The sequence below is a fragment of the Phacochoerus africanus genome, chromosome 9, assembly GCF_016906955.1.
Source record: "Phacochoerus africanus isolate WHEZ1 chromosome 9, ROS_Pafr_v1, whole genome shotgun sequence".
Lineage (NCBI taxonomy): Eukaryota > Metazoa > Chordata > Mammalia > Artiodactyla > Suidae > Phacochoerus > Phacochoerus africanus.
Window position 1 is genome coordinate 53,938,305 of NC_062552.1, and position 21,177 is coordinate 53,959,481.

At 41.7% G+C, this 21,177-nt stretch overlaps 1 protein-coding gene across 1 annotated transcript in view; it reads left to right on the forward strand.

Annotated features, from left to right (window-relative positions):
* Window positions 1-3,107: 3,107 nt before the first annotated feature.
* The window catches only part of SEC11A (SEC11 homolog A, signal peptidase complex subunit), a 46,552-nt gene continuing 28,482 nt past the window's right edge, over window positions 3,108-21,177 (forward strand). The window contains exon 1 of the mRNA XM_047795926.1: window positions 3,108-3,507. Coding sequence (XP_047651882.1) covers window positions 3,457-3,507 — 51 coding nt within the window. The 5' untranslated portion in view covers window positions 3,108-3,456. The remainder of the gene's footprint in view (window positions 3,508-21,177) is intronic.

Here is a 21,177-nt window from a genome sequence, read left to right on the forward strand (position 1 = left end):
CCCACAGAGTGAGGCCTGGGCTCGAACCCGAAACATCATGGTTACTAGTTGGATTGGTTTCCACTGGTTCCCATTGGTTCTGGGAACTCCGGATAGCTTTATAGTTTTGATCACTTCTCTTACCTTTAGGAAGAAATTTTATCAATGTTATATCAGTGAACATTATTTTGTGGGATCTTCTTCCTCCAGAAAAAATATTTTTTGTGGTTACTAGATTGGCCACCGAACTTTTTTCAAAAATGGCACTAAAATTTCATTTGTTTGACTAAGTTTCATAATCTATGTAATGAAATATATGTAATGTACTGGGGGCCAGGGGCAAATAGACTACCAGTTTAATAAAAACTTACATCTTAGAGCCTCATTGTATGTCTCATTAGCACTTTTCTTTTTCAACTGCTCATCAGAATTCATTACACTTGTGACTTACCCAGACTCAGCACAGTCAGATTTACCCTTCACATCTATGTTTGCACTGGATTCCTGGGCAATGCTTTACTTACAACTTTTTTACTGAGTTTGAAAATATTCAGCATCCTGACTTAGATAATTTTCAACTAACTGATCTGATTAATGATCCATTTTTATGAATTGAAATAAACTACAACACAATGAAATTTCAAATTCAGCACATAAATAACACATATTACAAAATAATACATTAGTTTAGATTAACTACATCCTACCAACTGAACATTAGCTGAGATAAACTATAGAACCAATACAAAATAAACTTTTAAGAGTGAAATGACTATTGAGATATAACATGGTTTCTGAGAAAATCCTAATTAATCTGACATTTAAAATTTATGAAATAGATGGGAACAAAGTTTCTCATCTTGCTGAAATAGCCTGTAGATAACTTGATATATCACTGGTCCAGGGATCTCAGGTTGGAAAAATGCTGATAGATTAGGAGATATTTGCCCAGTCATGTGACTAGAGAACTCACTGAAGTGGAAGAGAGCAAAAACTGAAAGGAAATGTACAGTGTGATCCCAATTATGTAAAAAAATGAGTGTAAACTTTAAGTACATGGGGAAAAAGCACTATAAGGGAAAATTGTTGGAATTTCCTGGAGGCACAGTGGGTTAGGGATCCTGTGTTGTCACTGCTGCTCTTTGCTATGGCCTAGGCTCTGGCCCTGGAACTTCGAAATGCTGAGGGTGTGGCCAAAAAAACAAAAGCAAAAACTTTTTTTTTTGTCTTTTTGCCTTTTCTAGGGCCGCTCCCTCGGCATATGGAGGTTCCCAGGTTAGGGGTTGAATCGGAGCTCTAGCCACCGGCCTACGCCAGAGCCAGAGCCACAGCAATTCGGGATCTGAGCCACGTCTGCAACCTACACCACAGCTCACAGCAACGCCAGATCCTTAACCCACTAGGCAAGGCCAGGGTTTGAACCCGCCACCTCATGGTTCCTAGTCAGATTTGTTAACCACTGTGCCACAACGGCAACTCCAGCAAAAACCTTTATTTATTTATTTATTTTTGCTTTCCAGGGCCACATCTGAGGCATATGGAGGTTCCTGGTTTAGGGGTAGAATCAGAACTGCAGCTACGCCACAGCAACACAAGATCTGAGCTGTGTCTTTGACCTACACCACAGTTCACAGCAATGATGGATCCTTAACCCATTGAGCAAGGCCAGGGATTGAACCTGAGTCCTCATGGATACTACTCAGGTTAGTTACTGCTGAGCCACAGGGGAACTCTCCAAAACTTTTAATAGTGATGATGGGTTTAGAGAGGGGAGAGACTCTCTAAGACTCTCTAAGAGACTCTCTAAGAGCAAAAAGAATCATCACATTCTACTCACTTTTTAATTTCAAATTGTGGTCAAATCCACATAACAAACAATGTACCATCTTACCTATTTTTAAGAGTAGAGTTCAGTGGTGTCAAGTACATTCACATTGCTGTGCAAGCAATCTCCAGAACTTTTCCATCCTGAAAAATTAAAATTCTGTATCCATTAAGCAACTCCCCATTTCCTCCTCCCCCTAACCCTTGAACCACTGTTCTACTTTCTGTCTCTATGAATCTGACTACTTCTAGGTACCTCATATAAGGGACTCAGACAGTATTTGTCCTTTTGTATTCAGCTTATTTCACTTAGAATAATGTTCTCAAGGTTCATCCATGTGGTAGCATATAGGACTTCATTCTTTTTTAAGCCATAATAATATTCCATAGTATGTTTATACTTCCTTTGTTATTCATTCCTTCATTGAGGGACATTTGAGTTGCTTCCACTTTTTAAATATTGTGAATAATGCTGCTATGAACATGGGTATACAAACAGCTCTTCAAGACCCTGCTTTGAATTCTTTCAGGTATATACCCAGCAGTGGAGTGGCTAGATTGCCTGTCATGTTTTAATCTTTTACAATGAGAATGTACGCATGTATTGTTTTTACGTGTTAAAACATATGAAGAAAAGAGTCTGGTACTGTTAAAAAGCTGGGGGCCAGGGATCCAACCCGCATCCTCAGGGATACTAGCCGGCTTCTTAACCCTCTGAGATACAATGGAAACTCCCAACTTATCATAATTTCAATTTATGATGGTTTCATTGGGATGTAAGCCAAGGAAGAGCTGTACAGACAGCAATAAGCGATAAGAGTCACCTTGTGGTGCCCAAGGTAAAAAAAAAACAAAAAAACAAAAAACAAAAAAAACCCAGGAGATTCTTGTCAGGGATACTATCAGATCCTGTTAGGTCAAGATGAAGGAGGAAGGGACTGACTACCTGACAATCCGCACCACAGATGGTCTTATCACACTGTCACATTAGTTTTCTAATCCTACCGGGTTGCTTTCTCTCGAACCAAGAGTTTCTTAAACTCCTGAAAGGTTCAGGCAGTGCTTTGCAAGTCTCTCATATATTCCGCCCTTACCCAACAGCACTACTGAAATAGAGCCGTTCAGTTTCCCTTAGCTCGGTAGACCAGCCCTACCAGAGGAGGCCGGGCTGGGGACACGTCCAGGGCCACACCCAGGCCCGCGGCCCCGGCTTGAACGCGCCAGCCAATCAGAGGCCGGTTCTACTCGCAAACCCCAGAGACACAGCTCCCTATTAGCCAGGTGTGCACCAGGGCCCGCCTTCTGGAGGTTGCAGGGCGGCCTTCTAGCTAAACCCGAGTGGCCGCCTCCGTGTGGGGCCGCGGGGCTGAGGTGGGGAAGTGGGTTTCGGTCTGTTTGCAGCAGCCGAGGTACCGGATACGAAAGCCCTTCTACAGCGAAGCTAAGGCAAGAGGCTGGATTAGGAAGGTCACGCGTCCCTTTGTCTGTTTTCCGCAGCGAAGGGGCAGGGCTGCGCCGGTTCCGCCCCGGAAGCGGAAGTGCGGGCGCCGCGGGGTCCTGTCCAGTGTGAGCGCGGCCGGTGAGCCAGCCGTTCCTCCCGCTGGTAACACAGTTCGTCTCTCCTACTGCTCGCGTCCCCTCGCCAGCCGCGCCATGCTGTCTCTAGACTTTCTGGACGATGTGCGGCGGATGAACAAGCGGCAGGTGAGGTTGGCCACCTACCGTTCTCCTAGTCCCACGAATGCTGCTGCTGCGGTGCCCCGCGGATCTCTGGGCCCCAGTATGAGGGCCTGAGCGGGTCTGACGCTGGGATTACACCATCTCATTGTAGAGTCTGTAGCCAGATGTAGCTTTATCCGTCCCCAATTTTTAGCCCCTAGCTGATTCCGGGCCTTCTCTGGGCGGAGCAGGAAGCCTGGTCTTCTCGTTCCATTCCCCACGATGAGGCAGGGGAGCAAGAGGAAACAGTAGGGTATTTTGTAAGTGGGAGTTGGGGTTGCTTATTGTTTTAAACTTGGTAAGGCGGCAAACTCATGATTTCTCCAATTGCAGCGACTTCCAGTGGATTCTGGCAACTAGGTTTAGCAGTTCCCTTCTGCTCTGACTTTGGGGATGCTCCGGAAGGCGGTTAGGCCCAACAAAAGCCATTTTGCTACTTTCAGCAGTTGCAGCCTTTCTAGAGCCGAGGGCTGCGCTGACTTCCCTGAACCACCTCCGAGTTCAGAGTTTGAACAGTTACTCTACTTGCTCGTGAGTCACTTCGCATTAAGGTGGCAGCCCTCAGAATCCTCGGGTATACCTCCCAGTATTAGTGGCACAGGGATCTTGAGATTTAGATCTCCTGGTATTGTCCTTAAACCTTGCTCTGTCTTGAACTTATAGATCGTATTCTAGAGGGTACTAGGAATACTTTTGTAAGGGACACACTTGGAAAAGTTACTCCTTTTTGTCTTCTGCATCTGTGTCTGTGGAGCCTAGTTTTGATTGCCTCGGACCTTTTTACAGATCTGCCTTCAAGGAATACAATGTGTAGAAAATGACTAAGGCAAGGCAATAACTTTTAAGCTCTTGCTATACCTGTGAGGTAGATAATGTTATTCCCATTACACAGATTAAGAAAATGAGCTACCTGCCAGAGATTGTTAGGAAATGGGAAGAATTGGATAGCATGGGGATGGGGCAAGGATAAGTTATGAAATGAGCTTTTATCTGCACATAATATCTCGGGGAAAAAATGATAGTGACTATAGGTACCGAGAGCTAATTAGATGAAAAGAGGGAAACTAGAAGTTTGGTTTTAGCCCTCTAAAATTGCTGTCATTTGTGTAACTTTTCCATTTATGCCTAAATATATCTCATCTAATGTCTGATTAATTTGAGTTGTGGTTTTTCTTTTTCTTCTTACCAGGTTCACAAAGGAAAATTCCATCCATTTAAAGTATATCAGTTAATATGTTTCTGTAATTATTTGCATCCATTACAGTCATGATACAGAATGTTTCTGTCACCCACAAGATCTTGTGCCCCTTTGTAGTTCATCTCTCTAGCAATTGGCAACCACTGGCTTGCTTTCTTGTCAGTATAGATGGGTTTGCGTTTTATATAAATGGAATCACAGAGTTTATATATTCTTTTGAGCTTTGAGTTTTAATTGATTTTTTAACACCTTACTCAAGATTTTTGTTTATTATATGTAATTTTTTTTTGTCTGCTTCACAGTTTTCAAAATTATAGTGTTTTACTGTCTTCACGGCATCTGATGTACTGCTGACCAGATTAATGTCTTCTTTTCTGCCCCTGAACTTTCAGTAGCGTCCATTGCCTTGTGGGTTAAAGTCCAAACCCCTTTGAATTTCATTTGTGTTAAGTTTCAATCATTTTACAGCCTGCCATTTCTCACGGTTTCTTTCTTGACCTCCCTATTTCTTTTCCTCCCTATTTTGTGCTACTGTGTATTTGAACACTGTTCTTTTTCAAACTTCGTGTACTTAGCTTCAGAACTCCCCTTGGAGTTCTTTCTGAGTCTCCATGGACTGCCTTAAACTATTAGGTGATCTCTAAAGTTCTTTCAGCTCTTATATACTATTTTATTTGTCATCTCCTCTTTGGAGTGTGGCTCTTTTATTGGAATATCAGAGCACAGTTTTCCCAAGGCTTTTCTTTTTTTTTTTTTAACTTTATTTATTTTTATTTTTATTTTTTTTTTGTCTTTTTGCTATTTCTTTGGGCCGCTCCCGTGGCATATGGAGGTTCCCAGGCTAGGGGTCGAATCGGAGCTGTAGCCGTCAGCCTATGCCAGAGCCACAGCAACATGGGATCCGAGCCGAGTCTGCAACCTACACCACAGTTCACGGCAACGCTGGATCGTTAACCCACTGAGCAAGGCCAGGGAGCGAACCCGCAACCTCATGGTTCCTAGTCGGATTCGTTAACCACTGTGCCACGACGGGAACTCCCCAAGGCTTTTCTTAATCCATGACGCCCTGATATGTAGTTTGCTTATTTCTGTGGTATAAATACTTCCAACATGGCTGATTCAAGCTACTAACATGACATCAATGAATGTGGAATTAGGAAGAAATGGTAATTTCCATGTTATAGATAAAATTTTAAAAATATTCTCAAGAACATGGATAATAGGGAGTTCCTGTCATGGCTCAGTGGTTAACGAATCTGACTAGCATCCATGAGGACGCAGGTTTGATCCCTGGCCTTGCTCAGTGGGTTAAGGATCCGGTGTTGCCGTGAGCTGTGGTGTAGGTTGCAGACACAGCTTGGATCCTGTGTTGCTGTGGCTGTGGTGCAGGACGGCAGCTACAGCTCCAATTCGACCCTCAGCCTGGGAACCTCCATATACCACGTGTGCAGCCCTAAAAAGCAAAAAAAAAAAAAAAGTGGATAATAGTAAAAAGAAGAAGTAATAAAATAAGTAGAAAGATAAATTTAGAATATTTATTACCTTCATTTTTAATGTAAATTAATTGTGCTAATTTTTAATAACACTGTGTTTAACAACCAGCTTGCGAGATTCCTAAATATTTAGCAAGTTGGCCCCAGTATACCACTGGTTGTAGGTTACTTTCTTGATGCCCAGTTGAAGTGGCTTTGTGTACAGAAAAGCCTATTTAGAATTCTTATATTTAAAAAAATAATATTCAATTTGTAAAAGCTAAAATTTTATTTTTTAAACCTTTTTATTTTATTGAAGTATGGTTGGTTGATTTACAATGTGTTAATTTCTGCTGTACAGCACAGTGATTCAGTTATACATATATATCCTTTTAATATTCTTTTCCATTACAGTTTATCATAGGATATTGAATATAATTCCCTGTGCTATACAGTAGGACCTTGTTTATCCATTCTATACATAATAGTTTGTATCTGTTAATTCCAAACTCCAGTCTGTCCTTACCCCCCTCCCTAGTAGCTATAAGTTGGTTCTGTAGACCTGTGAGTGTGTTTCTGGGTTCTCTAGATCTGCGAGTCTGTTTCTGTTTCATAGATAAGTTCATTCATATCTTTTTTATTTTGGCTGCACCTATGGCATGTGGAAGTTCCCAGGCCAGGGATCAAACGTGCACCACAGCAGTGACCTGAGCCAAGCAGCAACAATACTGGATCCTTAACCCACTGAACCACCAGGAATTCCACTTTATGTCATATTTTAGAATTCACATATAAATAATAATCATATGTGTATTTGTCTCTTTTTTTTTACCTACTTCACTTAGTATGATAATCTCTGGTTCCATCCACATTACTGCAAATGGCATTTTTTATGGCTGTGTAGTATTCTATTATCTATGTACATTCCACATCTTCTTTATCCATTCATCTGTTGATGGACATTTAGGTTGTTTCCAAGTCTTGGCTGTTGTAAATAGAGCTGCTATGAACTTTGGGGTGCATGTATCTTTTCAAATTAGAGTTTTGTCTGGATATTTGCCCAGTAGTGGGATTGCTGGATCATATGGCAATTCTATTTTTAGTAAAGCTAAAATTTTAAAACTAAGTTTTTAATCTTTTAGAATCAATTTACAAATCTTATCCTATTTAAAGTGTAGCAAATTTTAACAAGTCCCTTTTTTTTTTTTTTAGGCAAGAAATCAATTTATTAAGATAGGACACTTGTGAGAGGTGCAAGCAGGCAGGCACGGAAGCTCTAACAGTCACTTTTAAGAACTTTTGATTGAACAGATATCTTTTAAAACATTAAATGTAACTTATAAATTTAAAGAATTTTCTTTTTTTTTTTAAAGGGCTGCATCTGTGGCATGTGGAAGTTCCTAGGGTAGGGGTCTAATTGGAGCTACAGCTATGGCCTATACCACAGCCACAGCAACTTTGGATCCAAGCCATGTCTGCGATCTACACCGCAGTTCACCACAACGCCAGATCTTTAACACACTGAGCAAGGCCAGGGATCAAAACCGCATCCTCATAGCTACTAGTCAGGTTTGTGTGTGCCACAACAGGAACTCCCATATTTAACTTTTTAAATAAAGATAAAAGCAAAATTAGACTTCTAATATACAGCTATCCTTTGTTTCTATAATTAGTCACATGGTTGTAGCTATATTTTTTCTTAACCACTCCATATTCCTTCTGCTCTCAGCAAGAACCTGTGTTGGTCATAGAGTTTCTTGCCTTGCGGAGTAACCCAGACCTTCATTGCTAAAGGGTTAATGTCATGAGGAGTCCTGCCTGAACTGGCATGTTGTAGTTTTCACTAACTTTTATCGTAGGGCATGGGAATACTAAGAATGGCCTCAGGAGTCTCACTTCCCTCATGTAGTAACGAACCTCTATTTTGGTCTGATGGTCAGGGTCACATCCCTTTGCCAATAAAGAACTTCCTGTTCTCTGCGTTGTAGTTCATTGGCATGAGTAGCACAAAGTGGCCAGGTGGCAGGCTCAAGTTCCAGTTTAATGGCACCATTTTGTCCCCTGGTAGAAGGATATCTCCTTTGAGAATGAAAACTTAAAAAAATTTTATAGCCATACCCGAGGCATGTAGAAGTTCCCCAGGCCAGGAATTGAATCCTTAACCCACTGCACCACAGCAGGAACTCTGAGAATGAAAACTTCCAAACCGTCAGAACCCAAAGTTGTCAGGCTGGGAAGCAGAAATTTTGCTAGTAGATTATTAGGAGTAATAGAGTTCTCACTCCCATCCCCACGCTTTAATTCCGTGCTAGTGAATCCTACTTACAGGACAAATCGGTTGCTGAATGAAAGCATAAACTGGAGGACATTAGACGTGATCCCAGCCCAACTGGTATCTGGCTGGTACTGTGGATATTCTCAAAAAGCCATTTGTATCACTCAGAAGGTAGAAACCATATCAAGGATTCAACAGGGAAAAGTGAAAAACAAAGACTATTTATTGGCAAAGGATTCTTTGCTAAAACAGGTAAAATAGACTCAAGGGACTCAGAAATAGCATGTGCAGGAGTTCCTATTGTGGCTCAGTGGTTAACGAATCCGACTAGGAACCATGAGGTTGCGGGTTCGATCCCTGGCCTTGTTCAGTGGGTTAAGGATCCCGTGTTGCCATAAGCTGTGGTGTAGGTTGCAGACTTGCAGATCGGATCCAGTGTTGCTGTGGCTCTGGCGTAGGCTGGTGGCCACAGCTCCGATTAGACCCCTAGCCTGGGAACCTCCATGTGCTGCAGGTGCGGCCCTAGAAAAGACAAAAAAAGACCAAAAAAAAAATAGCATGTGCAGAACAGTGATTACCCTCCAGGATAAAGGAGTGAACAAAGAAAGAATTAATAAAATAGCTTCCTTCAGCCTCCTTCCCAATCTGAGTTTTAGACCTCTTTGGAGATGGTGTGGCTGCTACAGGGACATGCAACCTGTCATGACAGTGACATTTGCTAGAGCAAGGAACTGGAGCTGATCCATAGATTTGGCCTGCTGGGAGGCTGAGAAATTAGCCAGAGTATGTATGAGGAGCCAGTCTGCCATGGTCTCTGAGGTGAGCAATACTAGACCTGTACACAAATACACTAACTGCCATGTGAAATAAAAACACTCCATAGGAAGAGAAGCCCCTTCTTCTCTCCATCACTTTGCAATGGTCTTATAGTGACTTTAATAAAACCCAATACCAATGAGTCATTTGAGACAGGAATCCTAGTTCGCACTGAGGTTTTGTGGGTTAAGAACCTGACTAGTATCCTGAGGATGCAGGTTCGATCCCTGGCCTTGCTCAGTGAGCTAAGGATCTGGCATTGCTGCAAGCTGCGACATAGGTAGCAGATGTGGCTTGGATCTGCAGCCCAGCTGCATCTCTGATTTGACCCCTAGCCTGTGAACTTCCATTTGTCACAGGTACGGCCCTTAAAAAAGAAGAAGGAAAGAAAAAGGAGTCCTTGGGAGTTCCCATCATGGCTCAGTGGTTAATGGACCCAACTAGTATCCATGAGGACTTGGGTTCGATCCCTCACCTTGATCAGTGGGTTAAGGATCTGGTGTTGCCGTGAGCTGTGGTGTAGGCCGATAGCTACAGCTTCAGTTTGACCCCCTAGCCTAGGAACCTCCTTATGGGGCTGGTGCAGCCCTAAAAAGACCAAAAAAAAAAGAAGAAAAAGGAGCCCTTGTTTATGACGCTCAGCCTAGTAACACAAAGAAGGATAGATTTGGAGCTGAGAGATTATAAATTGATAATGCCTGCTGTTCCACTGTTTTTTCAGGCCAGCTCTGGTAAGTAAGACTATGAATTCCCCATTGTTGTGCTTTATAATTACCCATAAAATAAGTCCCCTGGTCAGAAGCAGTATTGTGTGGAAAACCGTGATGAGGAATAAGGCATTCTGTAAGTTTGTAGATGATGGTTTTGACAGAAATACTGAGGACAATGAAGATAGATCCATATCCAGAGTATTCTAGTAAGAGGATATTGCTACCCCTTCCATGATGGAATTGATCCAGTATCAGGAATGGTGGCATTGTAGGTCTTTGCAGTTGTTAGTCTAGGTGCTCATCATTGAGTAGAACCAAATTGATCTTGGTGCCTGAAAGTCCATGTTACTAATCATTATCTTGGCTGCTACAGCAACTTTGTTGTTGTTGTTTTTAATTTTATTGAAATGTATTGATCTACAATGTTGTGTTAATTTCTGCTGTACAAAACAGCGATTCAGTTACACACATATGTTCTTTTTTGTTGTTGTTGTCTTTTTGCCTTTTCTAAGGGCCACTCCCGTGGCATATGGAGGTTCCCAGGCTAGGGGTCTAATCGGAGCTGTAGCTGTCAGCCTACACCAGAGCCACAGCAACGCAGGATCCGAGCCTCGTCTGCGACCTACACCACAGCTCATGGCAACACCAGATGCTTAACCCACTGAGCAAGGCCAGGGATCAAACCCGCAACCTCATGGTTCCTAGTCAGATTCGTTAACCACTGCGCCACGATGGGAACTCCAACATATATGTTCTTTTTAATCTTCTTATCCATTATGATTTATCACAAGATATTCAATATGACTCCCCGGCACTATACAGTAGGACTTTGGTATAGTAGGACCTATACCATATGGCGCTATAGAGTAGGACCTTGTTGTCTATTCATCCTGTATATAAGAGTTTCCATCTGCTGATCTCAAACTCCCAAACCTCCCACTGCCCCCCTTCGCAACTAAGATCTGTTCTCTATATCAGTGAGTCTTTCTGTCTCATAGATATGTTCATTTGTGTCATATTTTATTTTTATTTATTGATTTACTTTCTGGCCACACCCATGGCAAGTGGAGGTTCCCAGGCCAGGGATGGAACCTGCACCACAGCGGTGACCCCATCCACAGCAGTAACAATACTGGATTCTAAATTGCTAGGTTACCAGGGAACTCCTATGTTGTGTTTAAGATTCCACATCTAAGTGATATATGGTAATTTGTCTTTCTGTTTCTGACTTCGCTTAGTATCATAATCTCCAGGTCTATTCATGTTTACTACAGCCACCTTGATCATGTGTACATTGGGTAAGACATGGGTGGGTGTGAAAAGTGGCTGACTGCCATCCACAAAACAGGTAATTTTATTCTCTTGGTTGGTAAGATACTCTGCTGCTGGAGTTCCCGTCGTGGCGCAGTGGTTAACGAATCCGACTAGGAACCATGAGGTTGCGGGTTCGGTCCCTGCCCTTGCTCAGTGGGTTAACGATCCGGCGTTGCCGTGAGCTGTGGTGTAGGTTGCAAACGCGGCTCGGATCCCGCGTTGCTGTGGCTCTGGCGTAGGCGGGTGGCTACAGCTCCGATTCAACCCCTAGCCTGGGAACCTCCATATGCCGCGGGAGCAGCCCAAGAAATAGCAACAACAACAACAACAAAAAAAGATACTCTGCTGCTGAGGCAGTTCTTTGGTGGAACACAAATATCTTCACATTCTTTGTACCTGCTTGGAAAGCTCAGTCCACATACTGCTTCCCCAAACCTCTTGTCTTAACTTTCCAGTGATATCCCTTCCAAGTCCCTAGTCATCCTGCCAAATTGCCATTCGCTCTTGATTCAGTGTAAATGCACACCTGTGGCCAGCTCTCCCCTTCCAGGAAAGATGAAAAATTATTTTATCTCTTGAAGTTCTGCCCTTTGGGAAGATTTTTCTTCATCAAAATCCTTTACGGTCAACCCTGAGTAGGCGTGTAATTCCACAGCTGTCTACTTTCAGCTGATGCTAGGTGGTTCATGTAGAACCATCATCTGAACAGCAGGCCTGAAGTCTTCCTGTCAGCTGGTCATGGGGAACTCTCCATGAAGTGAGAGGTTTAAGTTGAGAGGACGCAATGGAGCACGAGTGGGAGCCATGAGTATTCAAGTCACTTGCTTACACAACTTGCTTGTGTCTTCAGGACCTGCCTGAGCCCAGTCTCACATATATCACTTCCATTTGATGATGAAGCACTGCTGTGAATGCCCAACTTTATGGTTTGTTGGATCTGGCAGCATCCAGTACATGCTAGGGAGTTCAGGTTATATGGTAAGTTGGTGACCCATGGCCAGAGTTTAGTCTCTACTAGAATTTAGCAGCAAGCTGGAAGCTGTTACCGAAGAGGAGAATAATTCCCCAAAAGACTGCGTAGCTTTGCCCCCAGTCTGAAGATCTGTGCTGTTGTTCACCTGCAGAGGATTGCCAGAGGCTCTCCCTCATGTCGCAAGTAGTTCAGTTACCATGAGATCTTCCAGGTCTTAGGGCCCAAGTGATAGAATAGCTTGCCTGGGAGTTTGAACCTGTTATGGAGCCCTCTGAAAACTGGATCAAAATTGGTTTACTAAAGTAAGTAGATTGAAGTAGCACACCCAGATGAGGTATATGTTGCCTCCAAAATCCAAGGAGATCTGCTAGACTTTTAAGTTTCTTAGTGATGCAGCAACTTGTTCTTCGTCTTGGAAGGGATATCTTAACCTGACTTGGACCACTGAATTCCAACAATTTTTATGGGGATGGGAATTTTTGTGGGACATTTCCCCCCTACACTCTGGCCATGTATGTGTTTTACCAAGGTGTCTAGGTCCTGAGGTTCAATTACCAAGTCTAATCAGTGTGATATCAGCATAGTGAACATGTTTACTCTGTGAATGTCAGGCCAATCAAGGTCCCTGTGGATCTTGATGACAGAAAGCTCTAGAGTTGATATAGCCCTTACATAGGCCTTGGCACCAAAAGCAAACTCCTTCTGGTGATCTCATTCCTCTTGCTACAGGAGTCCTCAGGGGTAAGAAACTGTCAAAAGTTTGGAATGTGCCACTTAAAAGTTAGCATTGCTAGAAGCTGATGGTTGTCATACTATGGCAGAGTATCTAACTTTTTTCATTGTGTAGACTTTTGAAGAATATGTAACTTTTAGTTCTGATTGGTTATGGGTTTTATTTATTTATTTATTTATTTGTCTTTTCTAGGGCCGCACCTGTGGCACATGGAGGTTCCAAGGCTAGGGGTCTAATTGGAGCTGTTGCTGCCAGCCTACACCAGAGCCACAGCAACTCGGGATCCGAGCCTCGTCTGCAATCTACACCACAGCTCACGACAACGCTGAGCAAGGTCAGGGATTGAACCCACAACCTCATGGTTCCTAGTTGGATTCGTTAACCACTGAGCCACGACGGGAACTCCTGGTTATGGGTTTTAATGCAGTTATTGCACTACAAGCTAGATTATCTTAATGGTTTGAGCCTATTATATCGTTATAGAAAGAAATTAAGAGTGAAGAGGACAATAAGAGCCAGATCATGGAAAGCCCTGTATACTCAGGGGTTCAGAATTTATCCTATAGGTAGTAAGAAATTTTTGAGCAGACAGTTCAATAATTTTGTTTTCACCTTATGTCCAAAAATTATATATAGGCAGATGAATTAGACGGGTGCGGGTCTAGAGGTAGCACTGTCTGATGGTTTCAATAGTCTGGGCTAGAGAAGGGGAGACATGAATTAGGGCAGTAGTCATAGAACTAAAGCCAGTGGGATGGATATGAGAGATGTCGGGGAGGTAAAATTTAGAGGACTTGGCTAGGTGGTGGTATTGATCACTAAAAGAATATGGAAGGAGGAAGAGATTTGAGGAGCTCAGCTCTGGACAGGTCGAACTTAAGGTGTCTATGTAACATGTAGGTGATTTTCAGTAAGTAACTGGATATACTCACCAGTTGGATACCATTAGTCTGGTATGGGGATAGAGATTTGGGTATAACCAGTATATACGTTGTAATTAAAACCATGAACAGCAAGATTGCATGCAGAATGGAAAGAGAAGAGGACAAAGGTTGGACTCCTAGAACATTTGGTAGGTAAGGGGATGTCAGAGAAGAGGACAGGGTCTGAGGTCAGTGACATAGAAACCAAGGGATGAGGGCATAGTAGAAAGTTAATCAAGTGCCAGATACCTCAGAAAAGCAAGGTATTTGAAGTAAGTTCATGGACTCACTCCTTGTTCTATTTCGATGCTTTTTTTAATGGTCATACCTGCAGCATATGCAACTTCCTAGGCTAGGTATTGAATCCAAGCCACAGCTGCAGCAGTACCAAATCCCTAACCCACTGTACTGGGCTGGGGATTGACCCGAGCTGCTATAGTCAGATTCTTAACCCACTCTACCAAAGTAGGAACTCCTTCTCATTCTTAATAAATAGTTTAAATAGGTAATAGATATACATTGTTCTCCCTGCCCCCCCAAAAAATGAAGTGACTTTTCCTATAGGCTTGCCAGCATTGTGTGTTTTCAGACTTTTAGATTTTTTGCCATTCTAATAAGTGAAAAGTATCTCAGGACAGTCTTATTTTGTTTTTCTTTTTAGGGCCGAACCCACAGCATATAAAAGTTTGCAGGCTAGGGGTCAAAAAGGAGCTGCAGCTGCCAGCCTATGCCACAGCAACACCAGATCTGATCCATGTCTGTGTCCCATTCCACAGCTCATGGCAACACCGGATCCTTAACCCACTGAGCATGGCCAGGGATCAAACCTGCATCCTCGTGGATACTGGTTGGGTTCATTACTTCTATGCCACTACAGGAACTCCACATTCCAGAAATTTTTTTTCTTTTTCTTTCTTTCTTTTTTTTTTTTTAGGGCCGCACCTATGGCATAGGCTAGGGATCCAATCCGGAGCTACAGCTGCTGGCCTACGCCACGGCCACAGCCACAGCCACAGCAACAACAGATCTGAGCTGCGTCTGTGACCTACATGGCTTATGGCCATGCTAGATCCTTAACCCACTGAGCAAGGCCAGGGATCGAATCTGCAACCTCATGGTTCCTAGTCAGATTCATTTCCACTGTGCCACGATAGGAACGTCAACATTCTAGAAATTTTGATATGTTGTGATTTTGTTTACATTCAGCTCAAAAAATTTTGTAATTTCCCTTGTGATTTACTCTTTGACCCATGGGTTGTTTGGGGCGGGAGTGTTGTTTAATTTCTAAGTATTTGTGGATTTTTCAAATTTCTTTCCAGTGTTGATTTCCTTGTTCCTTTCTTTCTTTCTTTTTTTCTTTTTCTTTTTGTCTTTTTAGGCCTGCGCCTGCGGCATATGGAGGTTCCCAGGCTGGGGGTCTGATCGGAGCCACAGCAACTCGGGATCTGAGCTGCGTCTGCAACCTATACCACAGTTCATAGCAACGCCAGATCCTTAACCCACTGAGTGAGTCCAGGGATCGAACCCACAACCTCAGTGGTTCGTTAACCACTGAGCCACGACGGGAACTCCTCTTTCTTTCTTTCTTTTTTTTTTTCTTTTTAGGACTGCACATACAGCATAAGGAAGTTCTTAGGCTAGGGGTTGAATCCAAGCTGCAGCCGCTGGCCTGCACCAAAGCCAGAGCAACACCAGATCCAAGCCTCTTCTGTAACCTACACCAGAGCTCACAGCAACGCCAGATCCTTAACCCACTGAGCGTGGCCAGAGATTGAACCTGCATCCTCAAGGATACCAGTTGGGTTTGTTACTGCTGAGCCATAATGGGAACTCCCCAGTGTTGATTTCTAATTTAATTCTACTGCAGTTGGAGAGCATAGTTTGCATAATTACAGTCTTTTAAACATAGAGGCACCGTTTTAAATATGCCGAGAGCCTGGTCTCTGGAAAATGTTTTATGTGTTTTTGAAAAGAATGTGCATTCCGCTGTGTTGAGTGGAGTGGTCTATAGATATTTAGTTGGTTGAGGGTACTCAGGTTTTCTATATCCTTGCTGATTTTCTGTCTCATTCTGTCAGCTATTGAAAAGAGGATATTGAAGTCTCTTAACTTTTTATCCTGAGCTAAATCCAACTTGTTCATGGTGTGTATATATTGTTGGGTCTGAGCATTTGCTAAAATGTTGGGAGTAATTTTTATATCTATATCCGTGTAGTTTTCTTGTAACATCTTTGGTTTGGCTATCAGTAATGCTAGCCTCACAGAGTGAATTGAGATGTATTCCTTCTTTTGCACGTTTCTGAAAGAGTTGACATAGAATTGTTAGGATTTTTTTTTTTCTTTAAATGCTCATGGAATTTACCAGTGATTACTGTCTGAGTCTGAAGTTTTTCTTTATGGGAAGATTTTTAAACCATAAATTCAATTTCTTTAATAGGTCTGTTCAGGTTATCTATTTCTTCCTCTTTGAGATTTGGTAGCTTACGTATCTCAAGGACTTGATGATATATTGGTATAAAGGTATTCACAATTCTTCATTATTCTTTTGATATTTGTGTATTAATATAGATTAATACGTTTTACTCTAGTGATGTCACCTCTCATTTCTTCCTGACATCAGTAATTTATATCTTTTTTCCTGATTAGTTTAGCTAATGGATCTTCTCAAAGAACCAACTTTTGGTTTGATGGTTTTTTTTATTTTCCCATCTTCTGTTTGATTTATTTCCATTTCTATTTTTACTATTTCTTTTCAATGAGTTACTTTGGATTTCATATGATTTTCCTGGTGTTTTAAGGTAGAAACTTAATTTGGGGAATCCACAAATATTTGGAAATTAAACAGTGCATTTCTAAATAACCCATGGGTCAAAGGAGAATTATAAGGGAAATTACAAAATATTTTGAACTGCATGTAAACAAAAACACAATGTATAATTTGAGACCTTTCTGTTTTTCCTAAAATAGGACTTTACTACTATAAAATTCCCTCTGCATACTACTTTAGGTGCATTCCACAAATTTTGATATGTTGTGTTCATTCTATTTTGATTTCTTTTTTTTACCATGGGTGATTTAGAAGTCCATTATTTGATTAATAAACATTCTGGGGTGGGGGGGGGGAGGGGGAGTTCCCGTCGTGGCGCAGTGGAAACGAATCCAGCTAGAAGCCATGAGGTTGCAGATTCGATCCTTGGCCTCACTCAGTGGGTTAAGGATTTGGCGATGCCATGAGCTGTGGTGTAGGTCACAGACGTGGCTTGGATCCTGCTGGAGCTGTGGTGTGGGCTGGCAGCTGTTGCCCTAGCCTGGGCACCTCCATACAAACAAAATAAATACATAAACATTTGGGGAAATTTTCAGGTATCTTTCTGTTACTGATTTCTGTTTTCATTCTGTTGTGATTGGAAAATACACTTTGCATAATTCAAATCCTTTTTTATTTATTGAGACTTGTGGTCTTAAATATGGTCTGTCTTGGTAAACGTTCTATGTGTACTTAAAAGGAGTGTGTATCTGCTGTTGTTGGGCAGAATGTTCTGTAAATATCAGTTAGGTCAAGCTGGTTGGTAGCGTTGTTCAAATCTTTGTGCTTATTTTTGTTTGTTTGTTTTCTTGGTGTATCAATTATTGAGAGAGAGGTATTGAAATTTCTGACTATAACTGTGGATTTGTCTATTTCTACTTCTATTTCTGTCAGTATTTGCTTTCTGTGTTTTGAAGCTAAGTTTGCTTTTTTGTTTTGTTTTGTTTTGTTTTTGTCTTTTGCTCTTTTAGGGCCGCACCCGTGGCATATGGAGGTTCCCAGGCTAGGGATCTAATCGGAGCTATTGCTGCCGGCCTACGCCAGAGCCACAGCAATGCCGGATCCAAGCCGCATCTGCAACCTACACCATGGATCGAACCCACAATCCTATGGTTCCTAGTCACATTAGTTTCTGCTGCGCCATGGTGGGAACTCTTTAGGTTACTTTAAAGTTTAACATATGTATTTTTAACTTACTGCAGCCTACCTTCAAGTTATGATAGGTGACTTTATGTATAGTATGAAAACATTAAATAATATATTTCTATTTCCTCTCTCTTGGCCTTTATATTATTGTCATACATTTTACTTTTACACATGTTATCACAACATCTTATTTTGTTATTCTTGCTTTAAATAGTCAATTATCCTTAAATATTTTAATGAGAAAAATGTGTTTTATATTTACTGACATAGACTATTTGTAGTTTCTATTTTTTGTAGTGTAGCTGCTCATGATGAATTTAGTTTTTGTGTGTTTGTGAAGATTTTATTTTGCCTTCATCTTTGAAGAAAATTTCTCAGGGTATAGAATTTTAGGTTGATAGTTTTTCTTTTAGTACTTTGACAGTATTGCTCCAGTGTCTTCTGGTTTATGTTATTTTCAAAGAGAAGTCTGCTAACGTATTTATTCCTCTTTATATAATGCCTTTTTTTTTTTTTTTTGGCTGTACTCTGGCATGTGGAAATTCCTGGGCCAGTGGTCAAATCTCTGCACCACAGCTTTAACCAGAGCCGCAGAACCACAACAGTAACAATACCAGATCCTTAACCTTCTAAGTCATGAGGGAACTCCCATAATGTCTTTATTTATTTATTTTATTTATTTTTTTTAGGGCAGTGCTCATGGCACATGGAGGTTCCCAGGCTAGTGGTCGAATTGGAGCTATAGCTGCTGGCCTATGCCACAGCCACAGCAATGCAGGATCTGAGCCATGTCTGGCAACACCAGATCCCCGATGCACTAGGAGCGAGGCTAGGGATCGAACCTGCTTCCTCATGATGATAGTCAGAGTCATTAACTGCTGAGCTGCAATGGAAACTCCCATAATGTCTTTTTTAATCTCACTGCTTTTACAGTTTTCTCTTTTACAGTTTTTTCTTTTGTGCTATACCCACAGGATATGGAAGTTCCCACACTAGGGGTCGAATCAGAGCTGTAGCTGCCAGCCCATACCATAGCAACGCCAAATCCGAACCTTGTCTGCAATTTAGATCGCAGTTTACAGCAGTGCTGGATCCTTAACCCACTGAGCAGGGCCAGGGACCGAAACCACGTCCTCGTGCATACTAGTCGGATTTTTAATGTGCTGAGCCACAGTGGGAACTCCTCTTCAAGCTTTTTTGTCGTCCCCTTCCTCCCGATGAATCCAGTCACATGGATGTTAGGCTGCTTAATGCTATTCCTCAGCTCAGTGATGCTCCATTCTCTTTTATTTAGTCTTTTTTTTAAATTTATTTTTCATTAAAATAGTTTTTATTGCTGTGACTTCAGGTTCACTAAACTTTTCTTCTGTCGTGTCTAATCTGCTGTTATTTCACCCTGAGTGGTTTTCATGTCCCAACATTTTATTTTTTGTCTTTACAGTTATGATTTAGGTCTTGGATATTATTTTCTATCATCCAAATCTCTATTTAATGTACTCAGTCTTTCCCCTTCTGTTTTTCTCCTCATTATGGATCATAGTTTTTTGCCTCTTGGTATGTCTGGTAATTTTTTATTGGTTGCCATACCTTGTGAATATTACCTTTTTAGGTGCTGGATATTTTTGTATTTGCATAAGTATTTTTGAGCTTTATTCTGAGATAAAGTCAAGGTACTTGGAAATAGTTTAATCCTTTCAAGGCTTTTAAAAAAGGCTTTGTTAGGCAGCTCCAGAGCAGCTTGCAGTCTGGCTACTTTTGTACCACAGCTAAACAGTAACTTTTGAGTACTTTGTCCAAAGCCCATGTGTTATGAAGATTTCCATTCTGGATGGTGGAAACAAATTATTCTGTCCCAGAGAAGCTTTGAGAATTGTTTCATCTACTCCTTAAAAGGTGGTTCTTTTTCCATCCTTGGTACTTCCCTCAAATGCATATGCTGATTATTGCTGATCTTCACTCAGCTGAAGACTTGAGGAGAGACCCTCTGTTGATCTTAGTGTAGTTTTTCGTTTCTATACTGCCAAACAATCTAAGCTACCTTCACTCCCAGTTCTTTATCCTCAAGTCAAGGAGACATTGGCGTTCCCGTTGTGGCTCAGTGGTTAACAAATCCAACTAGGAACCATGAGGTTGTGGGTTTGATCCCTGGCCTTGCTTAGTGGGTTAAGGATTTGGCATTGCCTTGAGCTGTGGTGTAGATTGCAGACGCGGCTCAGATCCTGCATTGCTATGGCTGTGGCGTAGGCCGGCGGCTACAGCTCTGATTAGACCCCTAACCTGGGGACCGCCATATGCTGAAGGGAGCAGCCCTAGAAAAGGCAAAAAGACAAAAAAAAAAAAAGGAGACATCTAGGCTCTTTCTGGCTGCATTTCCCCTTTGCCCTGTGGCCTGAAGCTCTCTGATCTATAAGTTGGGGCCATTGTAGGGCTCACCTTATTTCTGCTTTCTAATCATAGTCCTGTGTTATGTGGACAGAGTCACATGTCCATTGTCTGAAAATCTTTGTTCCATGTATTTTGTTCAGTGCTTTAGTTATCTTAGGCAGGAGGGTACATTTGGTCCCTGTTACTCCAACTTGGCCCAAACTGGGATATTTTTGAGATTCATCTATGTTGTGTGTGTTAATAGTTCATTCTTTTTCTATTCCTGAGTAGTTTTCCATTGTTTGGAAATGTTATAATCTATTCACCTATTGATGGACAGTTTTTTTCCCAGTTAGAGGCTATTATGAAGAAAACTACTGTACATGTGTTATGTAGATACATTTTCATTTGTCAAGATTTAACAGATTTTTTTTTTAAATGAAAATTATTATTTAAGATTCTCGCTGGGACTATCAGTGACTGTATTGGATCATAATAACAGTGTCTAATTCTGAATACACTTCAGCTTTTCCAACACCATCAGTTTTACTTGTGGCTTCTGTCAGTGTATATGCTTCTAATACCCCGGCTTCTAGTCACTCCTTCTTCTGTGAGTTAGAATGCAGGGGAATTGTTATGAGTTAATGAGTCTTTTAGTTTGAGGTCTTAGGATAAGTGGAATTTAAGACTTGGGCCCATTACTCTTTTGTAGCGCAAAGACACTTTTCTTCCATGGTGACTTCTGTTTTTGCTTGAGATTGCTAGAAGTTTGACTTCTCTAAAAATACTCTACATGTGGAGCTTCAAATATTGCTGACAAGGACAGGAAATATAGGAGTTCCCACCATGGTGCACTGGGTTAAGAATCTGACTGCAGCAGCTTGGGTCACTGCACAGGCGCAGGTTTGATCCCCAGACCGGTGCA